At 41.7% G+C, this 18,813-nt stretch overlaps 1 protein-coding gene across 1 annotated transcript; it reads right to left on the bottom strand.

Annotated features, from left to right (window-relative positions):
* Nucleotides 1-1,579: 1,579 nt before the first annotated feature.
* LOC139543484 (retinal homeobox protein Rx3-like) lies at nt 1,580-6,966 on the bottom strand. Its single transcript, XM_071349588.1, has 3 exons — nt 6,511-6,966; nt 6,079-6,308; nt 1,580-4,327 (listed from the first exon to the last, which is right to left on the bottom strand). The coding sequence occupies exons 1-3, from the start codon at nt 6,764-6,766 to the stop codon at nt 3,863-3,865; spliced, it is 951 nt and encodes a 316-aa protein (XP_071205689.1). The 5' UTR covers nt 6,767-6,966; the 3' UTR covers nt 1,580-3,862.
* Between the last annotated feature and the right edge of the window lie 11,847 nt (nt 6,967-18,813).

The raw sequence follows: 18,813 nt of genomic DNA on the forward strand, positions 1-18,813 counted from the left end.
TTTTGCAAGTTTTCCTACTTACAAAGCATGTAGAGGTCTGTAATTTTTATCATAGGTACACTTCAACTGTGAGAGACGGAATCTAAAACAAAAATCCAGAAAATCACATTGTATAATTTTTAAGTAATTAATTTGCATTTTATTGCATGACATAAGTATTTGATCACCTACCAACCAGTAAGAATTCCGGCTCTCACAGACCTGTTAGTTTTTCTTTAAGAAGCCCTCCTGTTCTCCACTCATTACCTGTATTAACTGCACCTGTTTGAACTCGTTACCTGTATAAAAGACACCTGTCCACACACTCAATCAAACAGACTCCAACCTCTCCACAATGGCCAAGACCAGAGAGCTGTGTAAGGACATCAGGGATAAAATTGTAGACCTGCACAAGGCTGGGATGGGCTACAGGACAATAGGCAAGCAGCTTGGTGAGAAGGCAACAACTGTTGGCGCAATTATTAGAAAATGGAAGAAGTTCAAGATGACGGTCAATCATCCTCGGTCTGGGGCTCCATGCAAGATCTCACCTCGTGGGGCATCAATGATCATGAGGAAGGTGAGGGATCAGCCCAGAACTACACGGCAGGACCTGGTCAATGACCTGAAGAGAGCTGGGACCACAGTCTCAAAGAAAACCATTAGTAACACACTATGCCGTCATGGATTAAAATACTGCAGCGCACGCAAGGTCCCCCTGCTCAAGCCAGGGCATGTCCAGGCCCGTCTGAAGTTTGCCAATGACCATCTGGATGATCCAGAGGAAGAATGGGAGAAGGTCATGTGGTCTGATGAGACAAAAATTGAGCTTTTTGGTCTAAACTCCACTCGACGTGTTTGGAGGAAGAAGAAGGATGAGTACAACCCCAAGAACACCATCCCAACCGTGAAGCGTGGAGGTGGAAACATCATTCTTTGGGGATGCTTTTCTGCAAAGGGGACAGGACGACTGCACCGTATTGAGGGGAGGATGGATGGGGCCATGTATCGCGAGATCTTGGCCAACAACCTCCTTCCCTCAGTAAGAGCATTGAAGATGGGTCGTGGCTGGGTCTTCCAGCATGACAACGACCCGAAACACACAGCCAGGGAAACTAAGGAGTGGCTCCGTAAGAAGCATCTCAAGGTCCTGGAGTGGCCTAGCCAGTCTCCAGACCTGAACCCAATAGAAAATCTTTGGAGGGAGCTGAAAGTCCGTATTGCCCAGCGCCAGCACCGAAACCTGAAGGATCTGGAGAAGGTCTGTATGGAGGAGTGGGCCAAAATCCCTGCTGCAGTGTGTGCAAACCTGGTCAAGAACTACAGGAAACGTTTGATCTGTGTATTTGCAAACAGAGGTTTCTGTACCAAATATTAAGATCTGCTTTTCTGATGTATCAAATACTTATGTCATGCAATAAAATGCAAATTAATTACTTAAAAATTATACAATGTGATTTTCTGGATTTTTGTTTTAGATTCCGTCTCTCACAGTTGAAGTGTACCTATGATAAAAATTACAGACCTCTACATGCGTTGTAAGTAGGAAAACCTGCAAAATCGGCAGTGTATCAAATACTTGTTCTCCCCACTGTACATAACAGAAGATAATTGTTCAAATAGGGATGCAAAATGTTAACATAGAAACCAGGTCGCAGGCAATTTTACATTTGAACATTTCCACTTTCTCTTCAATGTCATCCTTCATTCAATAAGGGGGGGGGGAATTCATACCCGAATTCCCCTTTTTATACACTTTTCTTTTTAAGCGTATTCTGACCTTGACCTTGCGGATGAGAATATCATGCTATTCACAACCTATTCAATGCTATTCACAGAAGTGGAGGCGAAGCAGAGGTGTGTCTGCAGATATTCCATATTCAGACCTTGACTTAAATCCCTCATAATTCCACCACTTTTAAAAAACGACGAATAAGGTCGAGCAACCTGTCAGTTCCAAGTGGAACAGGATCTACATAATTATTTTCCAATAGAAATAACACCAAATCTCCATGCACTGTAATTTATAAATTGATAAGAGCTATTAATAAGACCTAGGTAAATTAGTAATTGGTTAGGACAAGGGGATTGTAAATATAAATGACAGTTGTTTTAAATCTATTTTATTTTATGATCGTTGGAGACAAATGTGAAACCAGTCATATTTCAGCAAACTGAAAAGCATGTCAACATGACAGGTGTTTCGGCCTCTTTTCCACAGTGAAGTATAAATAGCTGTGTCATTATTCAGAATTGTAGGCCTATGGCTTCATCATTTGCAGGAGTGAAATTTGGAGATCCAAGCTGAGGCTGTAGCCTATGGAAACATGTGTGCACTGATAGTAGAGCAGAACCTACCTAGTTGGTAGGTTAAAAAAACAGTACAAAAAAAATTATAAGTACTTTCCTAACCCTAAATAATATACAAGATCAGAGTATTTTTTTATCTACCAATTGGTGCTGAAAAGGAAAGAAAAAGGCATGTATTTACAAGGCTTTCTTTCACTGGTCCCTAACATTCTGAACCATTCTCTTCATAGACGGGTTAGCTGAGAACTTCCCGAAAACCATGTGTTGTTATGAGGTGTTTTGACTGTCACGTCTATACTATGCTATGCTAACATGTCAAAAAATAAATTGTGCAACTTTATTCATGTTTTCAATAAACATTGGAGACTAAATATAGTTTACATGTTGTCAACAATCTAAGTCCCCGTCTGTTTTGCCCCATAGTTGCACATGGGTCGGTTTTGTTGCTAAACAACCAACCCATCTATATGTTCTAGTGAGTCTGTTGAGAAAATTCTAATTAAAGGTACACCAAATTTAAAGGGATGGCTATTGAATAAACATTTCACGAGCAAATCTGTTGGCCAGCAAGTGGGAGGGTTTTCAGCAGTTGAATTACATTTATTCAAGGTAACCACATCTGCAAAGCCTGTTAAGATTATTTTATGCTTCCCAGTCTAAACAGTTACTGCATATATTATGACAACATTTTGTGAGGTTTTTGTTTGTTTTGGTGTTTGGCAGTGTTCGTCAGTTTTTTTCCTAGCCTGTTCGAGCACACTTTTAATTGAGGCAAGCCGAAGTATGCCTTTCGTTGGTGATTGGTCAACATTAGGGATTCTTCAATTAAGTGTTTGTTGGCATTCAACAACAGAAGACTAGTCTTCATGCAAAGTTTTTCACTTGAGAAATACTGCACCAAAATCTTAGATGTAAAATTTTGCGACTAAAACCTCCTTGGCAAAAACGTCAAAACTAATTACAGATTTCTTGAGTTATCATAATCTTAATTTGGACTATTTTGAGGAAGTGTACTGGATATGGCGTCTCAAGAGGAACAAACATTAATATTGCTAGCATGCTAGTAGATACCATAGACTACCTCTAACTTCCTTCAAACAGGGTGCAGAGACATAAAACTGGTATCCATGAGTTCATCTGATTCTGGGGAAGTAGATAAAAGGCTTTATTGACAAAATCCCAAAGTATCCCTTTAAGGGAGTATGCAAGCACAGATGTTCACTTCACCTAGCCAACCGAACCTACGCAGCTTGTTTGGATACCTTTACGCACCTGCACAAGGTAAGTAGGAAAAGTGTACATTTCCTAAGTCAGAACCTAAAAGTAGACCAGAGTAAACCAGATGTATCTTGGTGAATGCAAGCATTACATTGATGAGGAAAGTACATTATATAACTTTAATATACTGAGAATGCACAAAAAACACTGACTGGGATGATACTATAAACCATTGAAGAAGACAAAAAAACTTTGTTCATCATCTTGTGGAGAAGAGTCCTCCAGCACATTGGACTTTAATGTCTATAACGCAGCAACAATACATTCAGTAGAAGTCTTTCGTCTTTGCATTGCCTCAGAGGGATGCAAGCCAGCATCCATCCTCACCATGTTTTCCAATAGACTGAATATGCTCCTTAGCCTTCATCCTCAGAGACACAATACTAGAATTACGAGGATCCAACTCCTCCATAGTTAACTTGTCCACGTACCCAGACGCTGAGCACTGGTACGGGGGCGGCGGAGGAGGACACAGAGAACCAATATGCCCGAAACTGGGGGAGTTGAGAAAGGGTGGAGGAGTGTAGCTGGAGGTTCTTTGGAGACCCTGAGATGGGCTGGTGATGAACCCGGAAAGGGACTGCAGGGGGGTGGCAGTGGTGGTGGGAGTGCTGAGCCATGGCTCCACCTGTAGCCCGGAGCCCAGAGACTGGGAGGAGCGGCTGAAGGACAGGAAGGAGGAAGTGTCCTGGAGCTTGATGGAGCTCACCTCCAGCTTCTCCTGGCGACGCCACTTGGCCCGACGGTTCTGGAACCACACCTGGAATCATCACAACATTCTTTTAATACATTCTGGAATCCAACATTATGAGAACTGGGGCGATTATAGACAGAAACAAGATTCAGGGGCACTTTGACCATATCAGTAAAATATTGAAATACCATACAGATGTAGGATCTTAATTTGAGCCAGTTTGCTACAGCAGGAAATGTATCCTGTAGCAACAGGAAGAATGAATTATTATATGGATTAGAATTAACTGTCATTTATGTAGGGTTGATAAATTTTTCTTAAGGGAAAATCAAGTCTGAAATTTCAAAGTGGAAATTACAAACTTCAGAAGGCTTTTTAAACTTCAAATATACATTACAAGTTTTACATTTTCTGCAGTGCAGGAACCTTCTCCTGCAACATGGTGATGAAATGAAGATCCTACATCTGCACATGATTTAACCCTAACAATGATAACACTGCTGAAAGGCAGATGAAAGAAAGCTTCATCAGAAAACTTCTCTACTTAGTTTGACCTCTTTGCCAAAACGTACTGTATGTCAACTTAATAATACTTTGCTGTGTCAAAGAAACTCAATTGCCTATCTCTCCAAATATTAGCACAACAACAGTATATTGTAAAATTTTGCTTGGTAGGCAATTTGAAAATATGTCATATCTTTAATGGCAAGATATCTACTATTTGAATATATGAATGATAACTGTCAACCTTTGTGTAATACATGATGCACTATGATACTGTTACAAATGAAATGTCTTAAACATAATGGTACATCATTGGAATAACTTTAGTTATCTAAATAATATCTATATAATGTAAGTATACAGAACAGGTCTTGAACTCAATGAGATCTTGCAGATAAAATACATGATTATTTACTTAACATCATTAATGGCTTAGTAGACTCAGTGTATAGTTTGAGTATAGAATCTTATTGATGATCATTTCAAAGACTTGAAACGGTTTAAACTTATAGACAACAATTATTATATAAAGCCCTGCTCCACAAACTCTCGACTTGACTAACATCACTGTTAAGATTTAAAATGCCAAGTTATCAAACCCATTCACATGGTTGGTTAACTCTGGAAACTCATTCGGAGTCTAGAGAGTTAGGGAGAATCAGCCTTTAATTTCCTTGCATCTTATGTGTGGAATGATAGACAGTACACTTCAAAATTGGAGGAATTGGTGTCTCTAGAGCATTTCAAAAGATTGTTAATAAGGGACCTTTTTACTGAAGAATGTATCTGTTTTACTATGATTGTGTTTTGCTTTTGGTGTATTGTTGTGTATAATACCGTGTATTTGATTGTGTGTATTGTATTTTGGTGTGTAGTGCTATACATGGCTCATCTAGAAAAGAGACCTTGGTCTCAGCATTGACTTAGTGTCAACATTTATGTGAAAAAAAGGGATATTATCATCAAATACCGTTTGTGACAATTTACTTAATAGTGAAGAAGTTAGGCCTAATATAAATTGCAATAACATATTTTAGTAGTCCTGACATTAGCCTAAGATTGTAAATTAAAAATATTAATATTCAAATAAAAAGGATGATTATTTCACGAACCACATTTTATTTAAACTTTATTGATAAGACTCAGACACACAACTTTTGTTAAATGTGTCACAAATAGGATAAGACAAGAACTTATGTTGAGCCCATGCAAGAAACATTCATTGATAGACCTCGATGTTTTACGTATTTTACACAGAGTCGAACTTCATACACATTTTCAACAACGGACTCAGTTGCTTGCTCACAATGTACCTGTACTCGGACCTCGGGAAGATCAACTTTCAGCGCGATCTCCTCTCTGCTGTAGACGTCAGGATAGTGCGACTTTTCGAACGCTCTCTCCAGCTCGTGCAGCTGAAAGGTGGTGAACGTGGTCCTATTGCGCCGGTGTTTCTTCTTTGGGTTCTCATCAACGTACAATGTATCCTCCCCTTCAGGTAAGTCAGGACTGACAGAGGCCCCCGAACTGCTGCAGCAGACACCTGAAAAATACATTATAGGCTGGATCAATTTATGAACTTCTGAGTTATATTTGCCAACCTTTTACTCTGACTCAAATGGCTACTGGCACACATATGTAGGCCTAAACATGGAATAAATAACAATAAATAGCCTAATGGTATGAAAGATAACATTTTGAATCAATTTTAAATCAATTTAAAAAATATTGCCACTGTCACTTACTGTCAAAACCTTTTGGGTTGAGTTCTTTCTTCGGGGATGACATAATTCCGTTTCCTCTTGGCTCAGCTGGTTTTCCTGATCCATTGTAGAACACAGATTGATGAAACATATTTTCGTCTTTAAATCCCAATATTGCTTCAATACTGTGAACCCTCGTTGCGGCTTGATTATGGTTATTCCAGGGGCTTCGGACTAAACGTGCAGAAGGTGACAGGCGCTCTTCCATGACTTCGGGAGTTGAACCAAGAAGCCACATTTGATGTATAAAATGTTCTCAAACTAAATTGAAATGACACTGAAAAATAAATGTAAACTCCCGAGAAAGTTATATTTTAGTCTTCAGAATGCATAACAAAATGTTGAAATAGAATGAAACACAGACTGTTGACTAACAGATCTGTGTAAGGCATGCATCGCAACTGAGTATAGAGGCCACCTAGCTGACACTCTACTAGAGGTCTTGTCATATAGAGGACGCTGTATCTTCTGGGGTTTATAAAGTAGTCCCCTCGGTAAGACCCCCGTGTCCCTCAGTCCATGTGACAGCTCCCACCTCTCCACTAGACACGTCAAAAGAAGAATGTCACGTTTGATTTGACCCAGCCCTGCGGTTTAGGGGTAACTACATTGTCCTCATTGAACCAATGCACCAATGCAGAGCTAGGCTACACTAACTCCTCCCCAAGACAAGTCTTCTGTTGTGCTTGTCAGTCAGTCAGTGTTGTTTTATAAACCGCCTTACATAAATCTTAAATCCATCTTTCCCTCCATCTCCAGATGTCATGTGCTGCATCCCAAATGGCATACTATTCCCTATTCCCTATACAGTGCTTTTGACCATGGGGCCATAGCATTCTGGTCAAAAGTAGTGCTCCATGTTGGGGATAGGGTGTCATTTGGGATGCAAAATGCTTATGGTGGCCTGTAAAATTAGCTGGTGGGGTAGGAGAGTATGGTTTAAGGTGTCAGAACAAAATCATAATTACAAGATGTTCAGCCAGGACACAGATTGCAAGATGTCAGATTAATGTTTGACTAGTGTCTTAATCAAACGGTGAATACAGTACTTTCAAAAAGAGGTCGACCGATTATGATTTTTCAACGCCGATACCGATACCGATTATTGGAGGGCCAAAAAAAGCCGATACCGATTAATCAGCCGATTTTTACATATATATCTGTAATAATGACAATTACAACAATACTGAATAAACACTTATTTTAACTTAATATAATACATCAATAAAATCAATGTAGTCTCAAATAAATAATGAAACATGTTCAATTTGGTTTAAATAATGCAAAAACAAAGTGTTGGCGAAGAAAGTAAAAGTGCAATATGTGCCATGTAAAAAAGATTAACGTTTAAGTTCCTTACTCAGAACATGAGAACATATGAAAGCTGGTGGTTCCTTTTAACATGTGTCTTCAATATTCCCAGGTAAGAAGTTTTCGGTTGTAGTTATTATAGGATTATTTATCTCTATACCATTTGTATTTCACTATTGGACTATTTGACTATTGGATGTTCTTATAAGTACTTTAATATTGCCAGCCTAATCTCGGGAGTTGATAGGCTTGAAGTCATAAACAGTGCAATGCTTGAAGCACAGCGAAGACTGCTGGCAAATGCAGGAAAGTGCTGTTTGAATGAATGCTTACGAGCCTGCTGCTGCCTACCACCGCTCAGTCAGACTGCTCTATCATATCATAGACTTAATTATAATATAATAACACACAGAAATACGAGCCTTAGGTCATCAACCATATGTAGTTAACTAGTGATTATGTTAAGATTGATTGTTTTTTATAAGATAATTTTAATGCTAGCTAGCACCTTACCTTGGCTCCATGCTGCACTCGCATAACAGGTAGTCAGCCTGCCACGCAGTCTCCTCGTGGAGTGCAATGTAATCAGCCAAAATCGGTGTCCAAAAATGCCGAATACCGATTGCTATGAAAACTTGAAATCGGCCCTAATTAATCGGCCATTCCGATTAATCGGCCGACCTCTACTTTCAAAACATGTGTCCAAATCACATATTTAGTAATGAATGATATTATTACACAATAAACAGGTGTCATGTGCTCTTTTGTTTGATTCATAGGCCTGGGACCTACAGTTGAAGTCGGAAGTTTATATACACTTAGGTAGGAGTCATTAAAACTCGCTTTTCAACCACTCCACACATTTCTTGTTAACAAACTATAGTTTTGGCAAGTCGGTTAGGGCATCTACTTTGTGCATGACACAAGTCATTTTTCCAAAAATTGTTTACGGACAGATTATTTCACTTATAAATCACTGTATCACAATTCCAGTGGGTCAGAAGTTTACATACACTAAGCTTGGAAAATTCCATCTAATGATGTCATGGTTTTAGAAGCTTCTGATAGGCTAATTGACATAATTTGAGTCAATTGGAGGTGTACCTGTGGATGTATTTCAAGGCCTACCTTCAAATGCCGTGCCTCTTTGCTTGACATCATGGGAAAATCAAAAGAAATCAGCCAAGACCTCAGGAAAAAAAATTGTAGACCTCCACAAGTCTGGTTCATCCTTGGGATCAATGTCCAAACGCCTGAAGTGCCACGTTCATCTGTACAAACAATAGTACGCAAGTATTAACACCATGGGACCACGCAGTCGTTATACCGCTCAGGAAGGAGACGCATTCTGTCTTCTAGAGATTAACATACTTTGGTGCGAAAAGTGCAAATCAATTCAAGAACATCAGCAAAGGACCTTGTGAAGATGCTGGAGGAAACAGGTACCGAAGTATATATATCCACAGTAAAATGAGTCATATATCAACATAACCTGAAAGGTTCAGCCAAGAAGAAGCCACTGCTCCAAAACCGCCATAAAAAAGCCAAACATGGGAATAAAGATTGGACTTTTTGGAGAAATGTCCTCTGGTCTGATGAAACATAAAATAACTGTTTGGCCATAATGACCATCGTTATGTTTGTAGGAAAAAGGGGGAGGCTTGCAAGCCGAAGAACACCATCCCAACCGTGAAGCACGGGGGTGGCAGCATCATGTTGTGGGGGTGCTTTGCTGCAGGAGGGACTGGTGCACTTCACAAAATAGATGGCATCATGAGGCAGGAAAGTTATGTGAATATATTGAAGCAACATCTCAAGACATCAGTCAGTAAAATGAAAGTTTGGTCGCAAATGGGTCTTCCAAATGGACAATGACCCCAAGCATACTTCCAAAGTTGTGGCAAAATGGCTTAAGGACAACAAAGTCAAGGTATTGGAGTGGCCATCACAAAGCCCTGACCTCAATCCTATAGAACATTTGTGGGCAGAACTGAAAAAGCGTGTGCAAGCAAGGAGGCCAACAAACCTGACTCAGTTACACCAGCTCTGTCAGGAGGAATGGGCCAAAATTCACCCAAATTATTGTGGGAAGCTTGTGGAAGGCTACCCAAAACTTTTGACCCAAGTTAAACAATTTAAAGGCAATGCTACCAAATACGAATTGAGTGTATGTAAACTTCCGACCCACTGGGAATGTGATGAAAGAAATAAAAGCTGAAATAAATCATTCTCTCTACTATTATTCTGACATTTCACATTCTTAAATGAAGTGGTGATCCAAACTGACCTAAGACAGGGAATTTATACTAGGATTAAATGTCAGGAATTTTGAAAAACTGAGTTTTGGCTAGTTTTGGTATTTGGCTAAGGTGTATGTAAACTTCAGACTTCAACTGTACATATAAAATTGTTAAATAATTATTGATAGGCCTTTTGGCATATTACAAACTTTCTCACAGAGGAAGTTTACACATTAATGATTAAATATTTAATTAAAAACTCTTTAGTTGTCATTAAATGTAGTCATTTAAAAAATAAAATCTGAACTATGCCCACTTGTTCTGTGAAGGCCAAATAAATAAATAATGAGCAAATAAAACCCATTTCCCATAATTGTCTTTGACTCTACAGTCTACAAACATTCAAAAACTATTTTACAAAATGAGTTAAACTAAACAATGAAAACACAAGTTATTATAATATGTGATTAGTAACAGCTATAAACATCTATAGGCCTAGCTGTTCCCCATTTAAGGCCTAATCCAGTCTCGATAATTGGACCTACTTCAAGTTGGGTTGAATGTGTCGAATGAGTTGAGTTGGCCTATAAGCCTGTTGTATCCTATTATCTGTAAGCAAACAAAGCTACTATGGCTTATGCTCCATGAAGTAACCATTTTAAATGTCATAGTTCACATCTAGTTACATCGTTACATTTTAGGCCTATACAGTACACAACCTTATTAGGTGAGAGGTTAACCATACAGACCCGAGTGGAGCACAGAGGCCCAGTGGGCCAGCCATTGTGTTATGACACCAGAGCCCATGATAATCAAGCTCTGACAGGATAGTCAAGTAAGTCAATAGGCCTCAGATCAGTTGCTGCTGTCCAGTATGTACTTAACCAAAACGTCTGTTTCATAAGTATGGCAATGGTCATTGTTATAATCAAATAATCGGAAACATTTCTTAACTTCCTCAATATTGTGGAGGATATGTGTAATTAACACTAAACAAAGATTGACAGCAGGTTGGTAATCCCTGGCCCACATGCTGCTTAAGGGGATTACTTTCTTTTTACTCAAAAGAGGTCAAATCCTTAAAACGATTTAGCATTTCCCAATTGCTGAAGGTGACATTATCCTCTGTTGGCCATTGGTCCAATAGGCACTGCACAAGGAAGCAGAGCTGGATGTGGTATGTTGAGAGCTATAGCACAGCTATAGGATCCTCAATTGAGCCAGTTTGCTACAGCAGGAAAATTATCCTGCAGCAACAGGAAATGTGGATTATAAGTCGTCGACATTTTTGTAGATGTTGATATGTTTTTCACAAAGGGAAATCAAGTCTGAATTTTGAAAATGGAAGTTACAAACTTCAGAAGCCTTTTTTAAACCTCAAATACGCTACACGTTTTTAATATCCTGCATTGCAGGAAAGTTCTATTGCAACAGGGTGATCAAATTAAGATCCTACACCTGTAATCACAATGAAGCTTGTAATTTCTAATACAAAGGTTATAACACAAATCTATCTTTTAGTTTCTATCCTTTTAGATTTTGTATCTTTTTAATTTAGGGGATGGATATTGGATATAAAAATGGTTCTTTGGCTCTTGACTCATTAGCATATTTGTAGTTCACAATATTAATTACATTATCCAGGGCTGGGTGCAACTTCATTCAACTCCATTTAGTCAATTCATGTCATGCATTTGAATTGAATTCAAGAACTGAAAGAAAGATCATCAATGAGTCTATTGTTCTCAGTTTAGGAGATGGGTACATTGGTGTGCCTTTACTTTTGACATTGCTCTGTCTGATGAAAACAGACATGAGATAATAGAAAAAAATACAGTAGCAAAGCAAAAGTTATTCAAAGAAGCGACAGTTTAACTTCTTTGGGGTAGGGGGCAGTATTTTCACGTATTTTCATGAAAAGCATGCCCAGAGTAAACGGCCTGCTACTCAGGCCCATATCCTAGGATATGCATATTATTAGTATATTTGGATAGAAAACACTCTGATGTTTCTAAAACTGTTTAAATGTCTGTGAGTATAACATAACTCATATGGCAGGCAAAAACCTGAGAAAAAATCCAACCAGAAAGTGGGAAATCTGAGGTTTGTAGGTTTTCAACTCTTTGCTTATCCAAGATACAGTGGAAATGGGGTCATGTTGCACTTCCTAAGGCTTCCAATAGATGTCAACAGTTTATATAACCTTGTTTGAGGCTTCTACTGTGAAGTGGGGGAGAATGAGAGGAGATTGAGTAAGGTCTCTCCCAGAGTGCCACGAGCTGACTATGCACTGATCATGCGCGTTCATGTGAGAGTTAGCTGCGTTCCATCGCATTTCTGAAGACAAAGGAATTCTCCGGTTTGAACATTATTGAAGATTTATGTTATAAACATCATAAAGATTGATTCTATACATCGTTTGACATGTTTCTACAGACTGTAACAGAACTTTTTGGACTTTTCGTCCGTACTTTCCGCTGGACTTGCACGCGCGTCGTGAGTTTAGATTGTGTACTGAATGCGCTAACAACAAGGAGGAATTTGGACATAAATGATGGACATAATGATGGACAATAAACAAACATTTATTGTGCAATTAGGATTCCTGGGAGTGCATTCTGATGAAGATCATCAAAGGTAAGTGAATATTTATATTGCTATTTCTGACTTCTGTTGACTGCACAACATGGCGGATATCTCTTTGGGTTGATTTGTCGTCTTAGCGCCGTACTCAGATTATTGCATGGTTTGCTTTTTCCGTAAATGTTTTGGGAAATCTGACACAGCGGTTGCATTAAGGAGAAGTGGCTCTAAAATTCAAAGTGTAACACTTGTATTTTCATCAACATTTATGATGACTATTTCTGTAAATTGATGTGGTTCTCTGCAAAATCCCCGGATGTTTTGGAACTACTGAACATAACGCGTCAATGTAAACTGAGATTTTTGGATATAAATATGAACTTTACCGAACAAAACCTATATGTATCGTGTAACATGAAGTCCTATGAGTGTCATCTGATGAAGATCATCAAAGGTTAGTGATTCATTTTATCTATATTTCTGCTTTTTGTGACTCCTCTCTTTGGCTGGGAAAATCGGCTCTTCACAATGCAGAAAGAGTGCATTTAATCAGTGGATACCACTCATTTTTATTACAACACACATGTCATAATTGTTTTCTTTACTAAAGTAGAGGTTTATTATTATTATCGCTAAAGGTACTGCATAGGTGTAAACATACATTTTTTAGCAAGAGATAGCACTTGTATAGCCTAAGAAAGTAATAGAAATGTGCAGAATGTCGTTTTGAATGCATTTTATTGAAGGGAAACAATAACAGTCTTTTTTGGCAACATAGTGATATATTAATATATTCTGTACAATGAGGAATTCAACTACAAAATACTAGTCTTCTCCCATTTGTTAAACCCACCCACAAGGTCTATAAACAACAACAATAAATAAGAATAAAATAAGATAATAGATACAAAACAAAAATGTGAAGAACATAAATCAATCAACTCTAATTAGCACATGTAGGACATTATGCAAGTGTGTGTGCATGGACTTTGCAGACGTATTTCTCACATGTGCAGCACATAGTATTTGTTTTACAGTCCTCTTGCCTGCCACAGCTGCAGCCTCAGGTGGATCAGGACAAGATTCAGTTCCCTGTACAGCTTTCACAAGCGCTGCAGAGGCTGCTGTGTGGGGGAGGTGCTCCCTTCTTTGAATGTGTGGGGTTACAAGTGCCTTTCCCAGCTGCTCCAGGAACACCCTCCTCTTGTTCCGCTTATCAGGCATCCAGGTAGGATTGATCTTGTTCCATATCACGAAGGCATTGTATGAGGACACATCAATGATGTTATGGAAGATGACCAGGAGCCAGCGGGCAGTCATTCTTCTGCAATTGTAATTTCCAATCACCTTGTCCAGGTTGTCCATGCCTCCTTTGTTGTGGTTGTAGTCCAGGATGATGGCTGGCTTCCTGTCCTCACGATCACTGATCTCAGCCGTTTTGTGCAGTGTGGTCAGGTGGACCACATTCTTGTTCCTCTTTGGGAGGTAAGAAACTAGAGTGGTGGTGGGGGTGAAGGAAAACTTTGATGAGAAGGCCTCTCTCCCCCTTGTTGTGAGGAGTGCAGGGGGGAGCTCAGGCTTGTTCTTTCTAACTGTGTCAACCATGGTGATCTTCCTCTTCAGGAGCTGCTGGCTGAGTTCATAAGAGGTGAAGAAATTGTCACACGTGACACTATGCCCCATCAGTCCATCTGTCACATCAAGCACAACCCGCATCATCTGGTTCGTCTCCGGGCCTCCACTGGTCGACTTCCCTGTGTCATGTCTCTGGCTTTTCATTATTTGTGAAGACTGTTATTTTATCAATTCTTATGCTCTATATGTGTAGTATCTTTAGCGGCTTCTTAGATTGATGACTCATGACACGTAAGTACGGTTTAGTATTTAATTGTAACTTAGAACAATATTCTCTAATGCACCTGGCTTTAGCTACCTGAAGCTTTCTTAAATCACGGTTAAATCACGGCAGACATATGAAATGGCTACGGATAGCGGAAAGCAAACCCCTGTCTTGAGTCAATATTGCCATCTATTGGTAAACATAAATATACCAGGTTACCGCAATATGTAATTATTATTACGTGATTAAACTAATCATGTCAACTTTAATTAACTAGGAAGTCGGTGCACCACGGGAAAATGTTTATAGAAAGAAAGAAATGTTCCTGTCTTATCGAATACAGTCTTCTATTAATTAATTATCAGTTCTCATTCTAAACGTCTTAAAATTCTTGGCTATCTGCACGAACACAGCCTTTACTATTAATCATCCATACACCAATTGCTCAATTATTTATTTGCTAACTAATTAAACAATTACAGAATATACAATACATAATAACATTATACAGTAAATACTGTCCCTAGTGGACTAAACAAAAACAGTTTGGTTTTAACACGATAGACTCAGAGAGAAGAGAAAGGGGTTTTGGAAGGAAGACTACGGGACATGGCTTTATCGGACCTGGGAAGCTATTCTCACATAAATACATATGCCACTAACGATCGCTCATTTGGAAAAGTTATGGATTGTATTTACGTGAAGCTGGCTTCAATAGTTGAGCTGGTGATGTGAGGCTCTGGTTTGCCCAGTCGATGTCGCCCTCGTCCTTTGTGGAATCTTCCGGGTTGTCATGTGAGAGGTTCACGTGGTCTGAAAGGTTCATCTCACTCTGGAGATTCGTCCACGTCAATCAGTGTTCTCGTACTAGATCTGCGCATTTGTTCAGCTGCAGTTTGACATATGCTCTTTTAGTATGCACTTCTTCTTTAGGTGATCAATAGTTCAGAGTTCATATCATTTCACGTGTGGAGCAAGTTCTCTCATTTCCTGGCCTAAAGCCCTTTTTAACGTGGAGGACCATTCCACCCCTTTATTTGGAACTGAGGTACATTTTTGTCATGGGGGCTTTCATAGAAATTTAGAAAAGGGGTTGGTTCATCATTTCCAACCAATGTCTATTCACTTGGGCGTGGCCGCATCAGTTTACTTATGAAAACAATTCTCTCATTTAGGAGACTAAATATCACATTACATCATTTCGCATGTAGTTTCATTTTACTCATTCATTTTCTACAAGAATTAGATGCAAGCCTCATAACTGAGGAACCTGTATAAACAGAGAGGGTCATGTGGCTGTATTGTCTTTCATGAGGTCTGTGGTGGTTTATTTCTTATTATCAAATTAGGAGAGATAAACTTATCACACAAGTCAGAGTTATACTTAAACTACATCTTTAACTATTGTGTGTGTGTTCTACTGAGGATGGGCCTCAATGAGATAACACTGACAGAGGAGATTTACGATGTCTTTGGGTGATAAACATGTCAACGTTTTTTATAATCAATCCTCAGGTTGTTTTTAACATACATAATCGATAATATTTCAAACGGACGGAAAACTATACTACAGAGAAAGAAAATGTCGAGCTACAACTCTCCCGTGCATGAACTAATCAAAGGACACCTGATGCGTTTTGATAAATCTCGCTCATTTTTTCAAAATAAAAGCCTGAAACTATGTCTAAAGCCTGGTCACAGCCTGAGGAAGTCATTGGGAAAGGAATCTGGTTGATACCCCTTTAAATGGAGGAGGGGCAGGCAATGAAACAGGGATTCTTCCAAATAAAAGGCACTTCCGGGTTGGATTTCCTCAGGTTTTCACCTGCAAAATCAGTTCTGTTATACTCACAGACAATATTTTGTCAGTTTTGGAAACGTTGGAGTGTTTTCTATCATAATGTCACGTTCCTGACCTGTTTTCTGTTGTTTTGTATGTGTTAGTCGGTCAGGGCGTGAGTGTGGGTGGGCATTTCTATGTTATGTGTTTCTATGTTGGTAAATGGGTGACCTGATATGGTTCTCAATTAGAGGCAGGTGGTTTTCATCTCCTCTGATTGAGAACCATATTAAGGTAGGTGGTTTCACATTGTTTGTTTGTGGGTGATGTCTCCTGTGTCTGTGTCTATGTTGCGCCACACGGGACTGTTTCGGTTTGTTTGTCCGTTCGTTCGTTTTGTGTATTCATTTTTCCTGTTTGTGCGTTCTTCGTTACATGTAAGTTCTTACGTCCAGGTCTGTCTACATCGTTTTGTTATTTTGTTTAGTATCAAGTATAGTTCGTTTTTTGTCTTGTTTAAATAAATATAATGTCATTTAACCACGCTGCGTATTGGTCATCCGATCCATCTCGCCTCTCCTCGTCCGAGGAGGAGAACGAATATGACTGTCGTTACAGAATCACCCACCAACAAAGGATCAAGCAGCGGGGAGGAGCACAGCGACAGCTGCAGCAGAAATCCCAGGACTCCTGGACTTGGGAGGAGATCCTGGACGGCAAAGGACCCTGGACTCAGCCAGGGGAATATCGCCGTCCCAAGGCGGAGCTGGAGGCAGCGAAGGCAGAGAGGCGCTGGTATGAGGAGGCAGCGCGGCGACGCGGTTGGGAGCCCGAGAGTCAGACCCAAAAATTTCTTGGGGGGAGGCACATGAGGGGAGTGGCAAAGCCGGGTAGGATACCTGAGCCAACTCCCCGTGCTTACCGTGGAGTGAGAGGGCGTCGTACTGGTCAGACACCGTGTTATGCGGTGGAGCGCACGGTGTCCCCAGTACGCGTGCTAAGCCCAGTGCGGGCTATTCCACCTTGCCGCACTGGGAGGGCTAGGTTGGGCATCGAGCCGGGTGCCATGAAGCCGGCCCAATATATCTGGCCTCCAGTACGTCTCCTCGGGCCGGCGTACATGGCACCAGCCTTACAGGTGGTGTCCCCGGTTCGCCTGCATAGCCCAGTGCGGGCTATTCCACCTCGCCGCACTGGCAGGGCTACCGGGACCATTCAACCTGGTAGGGTTGGGGAGGCTCGGTGCTCAAGAGCGCGTGTCCTCCTTCACGGTCCGGTGTACCCGGTGCCACCTCCACGTACCAGTCCTCCGGTGGCAGCCCCCCGCACCAGGCTGTCTCTCCGGGTTCTCTCTCCAGCTGCTCCCACCTGTCCAGCGCTGTCAGAGCCTTCCTCCTCTCCAGCGCAGCCTCAGTCTGAACTGCCTGCCTTCCCAGCGCAGTCTGAGCTGCCTGCCTGCCCAGCGCTGTCCGTCTGTCCTGAGCCGTCCAGCCAGGACCAGCCAGAGCCGTCCAGCCAGGACCAGCCTTCAGAGCCGTCCAGCCAGGACCAGCCTTCAGAGCCGTCCAGCCAGGACCAGCCTTCAGAGCCGTCCAGCCAGGACCAGCCTTCAGAGCCGTCCAGCCAGGACCAGCCAGAGCCGTCCAGCCAGGACCAGCCAGAGCCGTCCAGCCAGGACCAGCCAGAGCCGTCCAGCCAGGACCAGCCAGAGCCGTCCAGCCAGGACCAGCCAGAGCCGTCCAGCCAGGACCAGCCAGAGCCGTCCAGCCAGGACCAGCCAGAGCTTTCCGCCAGACAGGAGCAGCCAGAGCCTTCCGCCAGACAGGAGCAGCCAGAGCCTTCCGCCAGCCAGGATCCGCCAGAGCCTTCCGCCAGCCAGGATCCGCCAGAGCCTTCCGCCAGCCAGGATCCGCCAGAGCCTTCCGCCAGCCAGGATCCGCCAGAGCCTTCCGCCAGCCAGGATCCGCTAGAGCCTTCCGCCAGCCAGGATCCGCCAGAGCCTTCCGCCAGCCAGGATCCGCCAGAGCCTTCCGCCAGCCAGGATCCGCCAGAGCCTTCCGCCAGCCAGGATCCGCCAGAGCCAGCCAGCCAGGATCCGCCAGAGCCAGCCAGCCAGGAACCGCCAGAGCCAGCCAGCCCGGATCCGCCAGCCAGTCCGGAGCGGTCCCTCAGTCCGGGGCTGCCCCTAAGTCCAGCGGGACCCAGGTCTAGGGTTCCCAGTCCAAGGTCGGTGGCGAGGGTCGCCACCTTGAGGAGGCTACGGAAGCTGGGATTGACTATGGTGGGGTGGGGACCTCGTCCAGAGCCTGAGCCACCACCGTGGTCAGATGCCCACCCAGACCCTCCCCTAGACTTTTGGTAGTGCGTCCGGAGTACGCACCTTGAGGGGGGGGTTATGTCACGTTCCTGACCTGTTTTCTGTTGTTTTGTATGTGTTAGTCGGTCAGGGCGTGAGTGTGGGTGGGCATTTCTATGTTATGTGTTTCTATGTTGGTAAATGGGTGACCTGATATGGTTCTCAATTAGAGGCA

Source organism: Salvelinus alpinus, chromosome 18, assembly GCF_045679555.1.
Source record: "Salvelinus alpinus chromosome 18, SLU_Salpinus.1, whole genome shotgun sequence".
Lineage (NCBI taxonomy): Eukaryota > Metazoa > Chordata > Actinopteri > Salmoniformes > Salmonidae > Salvelinus > Salvelinus alpinus.

What these genes read in the sequence shown, in the direction of transcription:
- LOC139543484 (XM_071349588.1), bottom strand. Translation starts at nt 6,766, where the DNA reads ATGTGGCTTCTTGGTTCAACTCCCGAAGTCATGGAAGAGCGCCTGTCA. An exon ending in CAACCCAAAAGGTTTTGACA is followed by an intron (nt 6,309 to 6,510) that starts GTAAGTGACAGT and finishes TGTATTTTTCAG; the next exon opens with GTGTCTGCTGCAGCAGTTCG. An exon ending in TTCCCGAGGTCCGAGTACAG is followed by an intron (nt 4,328 to 6,078) that starts GTACATTGTGAG and finishes TGATGATTCCAG; the next exon opens with GTGTGGTTCCAGAACCGTCG.